This window comes from Cynoglossus semilaevis, chromosome 14, assembly GCF_000523025.1.
Source record: "Cynoglossus semilaevis isolate Cse_v1.0 chromosome 14, Cse_v1.0, whole genome shotgun sequence".
NCBI classification, from domain to species: Eukaryota; Metazoa; Chordata; class Actinopteri; order Pleuronectiformes; family Cynoglossidae; genus Cynoglossus; species Cynoglossus semilaevis.
Genome location: NC_024320.1, coordinates 21,692,413 through 21,702,583, shown reverse-complemented (window position 1 = coordinate 21,702,583; position 10,171 = coordinate 21,692,413). Strand labels below are relative to the sequence as shown.

General features: G+C 44.9%; 2 protein-coding genes across 2 annotated transcripts in view; one reads left to right on the top strand and one right to left on the bottom strand.

Moving 5' to 3' along the window:
• Positions 1 to 1,749, top strand: part of wdr70 (WD repeat domain 70) — a 42,382-nt gene extending 40,633 nt beyond the window's left edge. Inside the window, exon 18 of the mRNA XM_008325874.3 lies at positions 1,267 to 1,749. Coding sequence (XP_008324096.1) covers positions 1,267 to 1,354 — 88 coding nt within the window. The 3' untranslated portion in view covers positions 1,355 to 1,749. The remainder of the gene's footprint in view (positions 1 to 1,266) is intronic.
• Positions 1,750 to 5,506: 3,757 nt separating this feature from the next.
• Positions 5,507 to 10,171, bottom strand: part of gdnfa (glial cell derived neurotrophic factor a) — a 10,053-nt gene continuing 5,388 nt past the window's right edge. The window contains exon 3 of the mRNA XM_008325875.2: positions 5,507 to 8,648. Within this exon, the coding sequence (XP_008324097.1) occupies positions 8,089 to 8,648 (560 nt within the window). The 3' untranslated portion in view covers positions 5,507 to 8,088. The remainder of the gene's footprint in view (positions 8,649 to 10,171) is intronic.

Below are 10,171 nucleotides of genomic sequence, written 5' to 3'. Positions count from 1 at the left end.
GTGGCGCTTTGGCCCAGAGGCAATGTCTCTGTCATTGGTGTGGAACCCCAGGGTTCACCTCCTGGACAAGTTCGAATCCCGGTTAGGGCGGTTAATACCTTCCAGTGGACTCACCACCCGCAGGAAGGTTTGGGGGGTTGGTATGGTGCAATGTGATTTGGGTGGCGACTGCTGCCCCCGCGACCCGGCAACGGATAAGCGGATGAAAATGGATGGATGGATGGAATTTGAGTTAAAATGTGATCAACGGTGATGGAGGTTTGACCAACGACCTGACGGTCGAGCTGCAGGTGTTACGTTCTAAAGACGTTCAGTTTTCACCTTGGTTAAGACTGAACCAATCACTGACTGTGTTTCCTGACAGGTCGCGGCGGCAGAGTGGCGGCTCACGGCGGCACCTTGTCCTCGTTCATCGTGAAGAACATCGCCTTGGACATAACGGACGACAGTAACCCCCGAGAAGCCATCTTACGTCACGCCAAGGAGGCCTCCGAGAACCCGTACTGGGTCGCCCCGGCGTACAAACAGTGAGGAGAAAATTAATGCTGCTTTTGGTTTTTTTTTTCATTCGTAGAAACACGAGTCGTTGGCGTCGTCCTCTTCTCCCCTTTCTTCATTAGCACACGGTGTAAGCTGAACGCCGGCGACAGGCGCTTAAAGCGATGTTGTCACAGTGCTTGGGTTTCGGCGAGCTGGTGTGACACGTAAATGTTTAAAGAGCAGTGCAGTTTTACAGGTTCACTTTTCAGGCTGCAGGAAGGACAGTAATGGACAGATTTAGATCCCTATCCTGAGTCTCCGAGCCGGGCCGAGCCGTGAGCCAAGACCGGCCGTCTGTTTCACATACAGCACCGAGAGCAGAGCGTCCTCGGCCCCCGCCACCGCTGTGATGTACGGTGTAGTAAATATCAGGTGACGCGCTCTGCTGGCGACAGGTCTTTTTTTCTCTCAGGCATTAAGATTAATGCTCACCACCCCGGCTCTCTCTCTCTGCACTCGGCTCCGAGACATTAAACATCGAGTCCATCCTGCTGAGGTACAACACAGTACAATGAAAAAAATAAGAAGTGCAGGTCCAGTCTCAGTCCAGTTGCTCTACAGTCATCTGCTTCATGTAACATCTGAACCTCAGATGGTCTGACGAAAAAGAAGAAGAAATTAGTCTTCAGCTTCACAGCTTGTTATTTTTCATCCGAGGGGAAAAAAGTGAAATCATTGCTTGTTTTTCTCTCTTTGTTTGTGTTTGTTTTTATTGTCTTTTTCAAGGACGCAGCCTGAGCCTCTATTTGCTGAGGAATCAGACGAGGACGAAGAAGCTAACGACGAACCGGAGTGGAAGAAACGCAAGATCTGAAAAAACTTCGTCAGAAGTTCCATTTACCAACGCGGAGTCAGGATCGATCATGGAAGACCAGAAATTAATGTTTTTATCTCTTCTATGTTTTTTGTTTTGCCTTTTGTTTTGATTTTTTAGCATCGTGTAGAATATTGTCTTCTTTTTTTTTACCATCGTGTCTACAGTCTCATCCTCGCCCCGTGTGTGTGGACGAAATCCCCTCCAGGGTCTTGGGACTGATTAAAGCGACTAAAGCAAAATGTAAATATATACAAAGCCTCTTTCACTGTTGAGTTTCCTGAGTTCTTCTGTGTCTGACTGAGTTGATTTGTGTCTCGTAAATCTGACTGAACCAGAAACGAAGAAATACAAAAAAAAAACACAACTTCTTGGCAATAAAAGCTTTGGTTGTTCTTCAGAAATTCTTTCTATGCAGATGACACTGCATTGACAGCATGAGATTTCTGGCCCCATCAATTTGGACTGCGTCCAACTGAACTGGCTGAAATACAGCCCCGAACCTTTACAGAGTTGAGAGTGAGTTACTGAAGGTTCACGAAGGTTTCGTTGAATTAATTTTTTTCTGACCTTTTTTTTTTACAGCAGAAAGTATTTCATAAATGAAAATGTCATTTTGTGAAACCTTGGGCCGCGTCCTCGTGTAGTTTTCAGTTTTTTATGTTTTGTTTTTTTTTTACTTACTTTCTTTCCCAAGATTTTTTGGCCGTTTTAACCTTTGATTTACTGTATTTCTGACAAGGCTTCTGCAAACTGTTGATGGATTAGCTGTAAGGTCAGACACTGCTCTCAGATCTTGCGCTACATTTTTCGGGATTCTTGTCTCCAGTGAGCCACGTTGTAATATTTTTTAGATTTATTCGTCTTTTAAACTCTGTTTTCTATCATTTACTTGTCCGTTTAAAGAAAACTCAAACGTTTTGTGGTTACACAACTGCTGTGGAAGTGAAGCCTGTCTGTCACGTACACATCTGTGTAGTGTGTGTGTGTGTGTGTGTCTTTGTAGGGCCAAAGTCACACACACCAACACACTGATACACAACTTCACACTTGCAGCTGCTTTTTAAGCCAAAATGAAACCTGGAGTCGTCTCGTCCTTTTTTTTGCGTCTCGTGAATGTCCTGCCCAGTGTCAGATAATATTTTAACTGACGGAGAACTGCACAACGTGCAGATCTAATCAAATCCATGTTTGTGTTCTTTACACATCTCTCTGGAATGCAACCTCTGCCCACAACAAACGAGCGGCCTTTTGTTTTTTTGGGGCTGCGTTTGTTTTTCAGGGAGAAAGTTTGATGTCGTAAAAAGGACCTGGAAAGTCTTAGCGCTCGGCGTCTGTCGTTGAACTGGTGACTTATTACGGGTAAAACTGGATGAAACTCTTCGATGACTTTTTTTTTTTTTTGTCATTTCTGGCCAACCAAAATTACAAGCAGACAACTGAGAATCTCAGTGTCCTGGCGAACAGCCGGCGGCCGTAAAAATCACCACCAGACAAAGAAAAAAAAAACCAAGACAAGAAATATGGGAGGACGGAAACGAAGAGTGAGATTTGAAAGGGCAACCCGGTAAAAAAAAAAAAGTGGGAGGAGCTTGGCCTAATGCAGGCAAAGATGACGTCAAACTCTCGTCCACCGTGTGAAGCCGACCACAAACGCAGGCGTGTTTTAGATTCAGCACATTATTAAAGACAGGAACATGTGACATTCAACCACCAAGAAATGGATTTCATATTTATTTTCACAATCTTTAAAAAAAACAATCCTTACCACATGTTTCCTCTTATGCCGCACTGTGTATCGTCGCCACTAGATGCTGCTAAATCTAACACGCTGTACATCAAAATGCGATGAACGATCAGAATGAAAGATGGCGGGACATGTAGGAACCCAATAAAAAAGTCAAGCCAAATCAGCAGCTGCAGCAGGAAAGGAGGAGAAGAAGCTCCTGATGTAATCCAGCGTGACCACATCAAGTGTCTCAAATGAAACGCACGTGTCGTGTTGTGTGCGAGCTCACATGAACACGGGCGCTCCAGAACGAGCTGTGGATGACATCACGCTGATGTGCAGACACTGGTGTGTCACCGCAGGTTCCTTCCAGTTGCCAGACCACACGGTGGCAGGGTGGTCGCCGCTCTAGCCTTACACTAAGAACAACTCAGGTTTGAGCCCTTAAGCCATACGTGTCAAACTTAAGGCTGACGTCGTTGATGTCGTCCCAGTGTGTTCTTGGGAGGACGCGCAGTCCAAAACACCATCGGTATAAGGCCATCTGTAAATCCAGCGACTGCTGGTTCGAGTCCTCGCCCGCCCGCCTCTCTCCATTTAAATGTTTATAGTGTCTTTATTTGATACTGCTGTTTATTTGACTCTGGAGGACAAAGAACCCGCTGTTAATTTATTGTTATGTAAATATTTATTCCGATTGGCCAATAAACTCTGATATAGTTGTTTGTTTTGATCAGGAGTCACATTTTAAACAATGTATAAAGAAGAGCTAGTGTCGCCACTTCAATATATAAATGCCCCTAATTAGCTTTTAATGTCTTGGAGCCTTTCCTGAAGAGGGCAGTCCAGGGACAGACGCAACGTACGACATGTCTTCAAATGTCAGCGTTAACATGAAAGTAAAATTCTGTTCAGGACAAGATTTTGGCGACCCCTGGAGGGAAACTAGGGATGGCTTGATACCATTTTTTTTATGTCCGATATCGATACCGATGCTTCATCTTGGACTATTCACTGATACCAATATTAATCCGATTTCTCCTCCAACATACCGTGGACTGTCGGATGCTGTGTCCTTGTTTCCAGGATGTCGTGAAGTTCAGTTGAGCATTTGGGCTCAAGTATCAGATTGGCTATAGTTGCTTTTTTTGATGTTCCATCCCGGAAAAATTTGACCAACATTGGATCGGTACCATTGGTATCGGATCGACACATCAAAAAGATACTTGACTTGGTCGAGTAACTTCCTCCTCTTTTGTTGATGGTGAAGGACCTGGAGCTCCTCAGTTTCACCCAGGTCCCTCACGTATTGAGACAACGACCAATCCACACCTACAATGAATTAAGAGCGAACAAGGACAAAGGACGTCCAGCCAAAGATCAGTCAAGCCATTGGTCACCATGGCGACCTGCTAACTGTAATGAAGAAACGTTAGCTTAGGTCTCGCAAAGGCCGCCGCCTGTACCAGGTGGCGCGAGATGAGGTTGACAAAAGAGAGTGCCTCAGGACATCAAAGGACGGACTCAAATGACACGTCGGTGAGAGCAGCCGAGGACAGGGATGAATGAAGGGACCGGGGTCAAAAGGTCAACTGTGCTGCACCGAGGACCCTCTGGAGGTTATGGGATAGGGGAGGTGAATTAAACTCATACTGTATGTTTTGGGGAAAATGGTACCTGGAGAAACCCGAAAGGAATTGAACCAACAAACTGTTGATGTTGCTGTAAATGATGCGACACAAACCAAATTTAGAACGAACCAAAAAAAACAAAAAAACAATTTTTTTCACGGAACCTTGAGTTTGTTTCTCAGACGAGTGCTGAGAAGTGACTGGGACTCTTACCTCGTGCCCTTCTCTGTGACGAATCGCCTGCAGCTCCTCCACTTTCTCACCGTCGTCGTCCACAGATCTTTCTCGCGCAGTGGAAAAATTCTTGGGCGCCTTGATTTACAGCTCAGTGGCTCTTAACTGTTAGCTTTTGTTTACTGTTGGACCCTGGGCTGGTGTTCAGGAATGCAGAACAGGACGGGACGTCGAAAGCGAAGAGGCCATCTCCCCGACCATCCTCCATTTCATCTCCAATTTTACACGATGCCTGTGTAAACACACCGCGGCCTAATTAGCAACATCTGGCACGGCAGCGTAATTGCGGATGGCAGCGCACCAGAAAACACACGCAGACGCCGTGTTTAATAAAAACAAGTTTTATTCTGTAAAAAGTTATAAAATGGATATTGTACAAAAATAAAAGTTTGCTGAGAGCTTTGGTTCTGTAACACAAAAACAAGTGAGACAACATGACAGGGTTTTTTTTTGTTTTGTTTTTTTTTCCTTCTTCACAGAGGTGTTAGCACAAACCGGGAGTGAAAGTATATTTTAGTAATATTTATTTTTATACGAACACTGAGGATTCCTTTCGCATTTTTTTTTTTTTTTTTTTTTACCTACGTCCGAGTTTACCACTGGGGTAACCTACAGTAACGCCGCGGAGCCGTTGAGCAAACAGCTGTCACTAAGATGAGAGAAACCCCCGGTCACAGTTTACACACGTTAATGTATGGTATCGAGGAGCGGGCGCGACGCTCCGAGGCTTCTGGGAAATATCCTAACTGCACATTCTCATCTGGAAATTCTTACGGACAAATCAGTTGTTTAAAGGAGAAGATGATCCAATTGACGAGGTATGCCGAGATAAAAGCCGGACTTTTTTTTTTTGAACTCTCAGTGTAGTCGTTGGCCTGGATTCAGCCCGGTGCCGTGGATTTGTTCTGTTTTCAGGGGGGATTACACTCCAAAGCTGCCTCTGCTGCTGGGTGGGCACAGATACCTTGGTCCCTAATCCGTGGTCGCATCGTGATCACCACCCCAGGGCGCTCGGTGTTCCACTTTAAAACATTCCCTGAGCAAATACTACTGGATGAGTACTGCAGTGATGCCGCTGGCCTGGACGTGTATTACCGCAGTAGTCGCATAAACAAACTGACCCGGCCCGCAGTACCGACCCATTGTCTTCACGGAAACTTCTTTTTCTTCACATGTTTACACCAGGAGCTCCCGCTCCTTCAATTGCCCTCTCTAAACTGTCTGTCGCACCCGCCGGGGTATTTGGTTAAGACTCGTATTAAGAGGATCGCTTTCAAAAACCCCCTTTCAGGCAGAAAGAGCGGCCTGTCAGAGCTGAGACAGAAATATGGGCCGTCCGATGAAGTTCGAAGACTAATGGGACGGCAACCGACGTTCACGACCTGGTGCTCGGCCAGAGTGAGGTTTCGGGTGACGCGCTACGCCATTAGGCAGGTATTCTAGCAGCTTCTGTGCTCCCTGACTGGAAGGCACCTCCTGATGGTCGGACAGACGTCTACACTGCGTTGACGATAACGGTGGCGGCTCCGGTTGGGGAACTCGGATGTTTAATGTGAAAGTCCAAACAAAGCAGCAGAGCCGTTTCCCTCCTTGTAAACATGTAATCAAGTAAAAAGGTTGAACGACCGTGTGTAGCCTGTGACGAAGACGGCGACGTTACGTGGACACGTGGGTGAAAATGAGGTGAAAACAGTCGGAAAGGAAAAAAAAAACATGCCCCCTGCTGTCCCAGAGAACACTCCATAATACAGATCACTTCAAACAAAAAAAAAAAAACGTCTTTTGGTCCCCTATTCCATCTCCGCGCACTCTCCAAATCTAATGTTCTAGATCAGTGTTTCTCAAATGGTGGCTTGTAACACAAAAGTAGGTCACGGCGTTCCAATATATGGACATCAGACAAGAGTTTGTCCAGTGGAATTAGTAGCTTGATCCTCAAGAACCAAACACTATTTGATTAAGCTATCGACTCTTCATTATATTCATGTTTCACCAATAAAATATGAAAACAAATTTAAAAGTAGGGTTAGCAAGCGTTTAGCCGCATTAAAATTAATTCAAAGGGAATGTGTCGAAATATAAACTACAAAATTAGCAATCCTTCCGCAAACATGTCGCCTCATCAGTAGCTAAAAATGCCAGCTGTTATCATCGTGCTATGCTAATTAGCTAGCACCAAAGCAATTAAGAGACACGTCCTTGTTGCTTACAATAGTTTTTTCTTCTTTCTTTTGGTACAGTACATGATTACTAATAATTATTGTTTTAAGGGGGAAATTAGCTTTGCTACACAACCTGCTAACTAGCGTTAGCCTTTGTGCCAGGTTTTATTTTTTTCCTAATAAACTGGTCACAACCTTGACCAGACCTGTTGGTTTAAAACGTTTGAATTTGAATTCCCGCCCATTTGAGAACCACTGGTCCAGATACTGTTCACAAACTTTGATTTTCCGATTCCCTGGAATTCAAGTGAAGCAAATAAGCAACGTTACGATGGGTTTGTGTACGAGCGAGTGTTGAGCAGTTGCAGGGTTTTGATGAGAAGTTGCTCCACTTTGGCACCGTCAAGGACAAAAACAAAGCTTTTAAATAAATAGGAAAACATGTTTCATAAAATGAACTGAAATAAATAACAATAAGTTAATTCTATCTTAATAAATATACCTCTTACACACACGTGTATATATATATATATATATATATACTATACATATATATAGTTGGATTTTATGTTGATGCGTTGCACCCAGAAGTCTTTGCTGAACCCTGGTTTGGTTTTTCTTATTATTTGGTTATGGATGTCAAGAGTTTGCGATGGAAGTGATGTTGACCGCAGCTGAACGGACTGAGAAGATCTCTGCGTTCGTCTTAAGAGTTCGGCCGCTAGTCCGAGAAAAAACTGTATCGTTCCACAAAAACAAACAAACAAACAAACAACGTCTTCTGCATTTTCTTGACTTAACACTGTTTGCAGATCTGACGTAGTCGTAACGACAAAGTGACTTCCTCCTGATGTGTCTGATGGTCACATGACTGGGAGGAGTCTAACAGTCCAGTCATGAAACGACTGATTCCACACTTCCTGTTCATGTCCAGGTCACCTGACCTGGACGTGATGTCACCACACCTCTGTGACATCATCAGACACAGCCACACTTCCTGGCAGAATGTTTCTTCAGCGTGTGATAAACCACGTTGTCGTCCAAAAAAGACAAGTCATCGTCGAACGCGATTGGTCGACAGCAGGTGCGAGAGGGCGTGTCCTTGTCCAGCTTCTTGTTGTGTGTGAGGTTGTTCAGGATCTTGTCATAGTTTGTCTCCGCCTCCACACAGGGGCCGCTGCAGTAGCGGAAAATCAGCTCCTCTTTAGTCTGGTAGCCCAGGCCCAAGTCCGTGACGTTGAGGTGGACCTCCTTCAGTAAACAGCCGCGGCTCTGCACCGATAATCTCTCCCTCCCTCTCTCGCCCCGGCCCCCTTTGCCGCCTCGGCTTCCCGCTCGGCCCCGACTTCGTCTCCTGTCGCCGTTTGACTTCCCCTCGCCTCTCGAGCCATCCGTGTTTGCCGCTCCTCTCTGTCTTCGTTCCCTCCGACCCCTGGAGCCTCCGTCGGACTCTGACGATCTCCGGAGTCTTCCAATGGTCGCCTCGATAAAGTCCATTACGTCATCGAACTTCTCTGGATCGAGACCTTCGCTGTCATCTGGGAAAAAAACAAACAGAAGGCAGAGATTTAAGAGGAGATATTTGGGCACCAGTCGCAGTAAAAGCTTTCTTATCGATTCAAAGGAGACTTTTCTTTTATCTCCAGAGGTCAGAGAACTGACGTTAGTGGTTCGACATGTGGCTTTTCTGAAACGGCAGAGCAGATCTTTGCTCAAAATGATATTACAAGTGCTGCGCAACATCAACTGAAAAATAATTAAAAACATCACTGTTGAATTACGGTGATGCATTAAGAGTCAACAGCCTGGCTGAACTTACTAATATTACGCCTTCTTTTCTTTTTTTTTCTTTTTGTTGCAATGCTGGTACTGAAGTAATTTCGTTACTTGACTGTAGGGGTCGATGTGTCGCATCCAGAGCCTTTCCTACAAACTGAAACCAAAGTTGCTGACATGACCCAAAAACTCTTCCCTTCAATGGTGAGAAATACATTCTCACCTTCTTTACATATATATTTGTATATATATAAAATATATATTTTTTCATATATATATTTAATATATAAATATATATATCATGTAAACAACTGACTTTGGTCAAACGACACTGAAGTTGAATGTAGGCCACCCAGGTGTAAACACTGTGTCTACGTCACCACTTCACAGAGTTAAAGTTAGCGGAACGCGTCACAGTAGAACGTAGAACCTTTTATTTATTCACCAGTCTCCTGAAAGCACCTGCGGCCGCCGAGTCCAGTCCTCGGCCTTGAATCATTTATTAGTTCTGTTTGATTGTCCTGCCGGCCATAAATAATAGACTCAACGTTGCTACAGGGCCATGATTGGTCCCCCGACCGTACTTTGGACACGCCTGTGTTATATGTTGGACAGCATCTGTGTCCAAAACCGCCCCCTGGGGGCCACGCCATGGTGAGTAGAAGCAGTCCACTATAAAGGACACTCCATGTATCCCACAATTCACCGCCACATGTAGTGTACAACCAACAGTCACTACCAAAGTAATATATCCCATCATGCATTGCAGTCATGACAGCGTCAATTCGGTTCATTTTAAATTGTGCGACAGAAATGACGTAATCAACTGGGCGTCAAAGTCGTTTCCGAAACCTTACACCGCGCTATACATAATTCCCTATAGAGGGCGTAGGGAGCAGGGAATGAGGGAGTGTTTTGGGACACATCTATTTCTTAACTCTGACCAGTAGTTTTCCTGCTCAGTGTAACTCCTAGTGGTCAGACATGACAACTGCATCACAGCTCTGTTTTCATCATTTCAAATCTGATGGCTTCACATCACTGTTCAACTGATCCTAGTATTTATGTAGTATTTCATGTGGTATTTATGTAGTATTTATGCCGATGATTTCATGTGTGTTGATGTTGACTGATGTGGCCTATGGTCAGCTGCCCATGTGGGCTGTACAGAAGCATAGAACATGCCCATAAATACTGGGAAATGAGCAGATCTGCAGCCACACGTGCTGATTCACAGATCGGTCCCAGAGACAGGAATGTAGAGAGAGAGAGGGAGGGAGAGAGA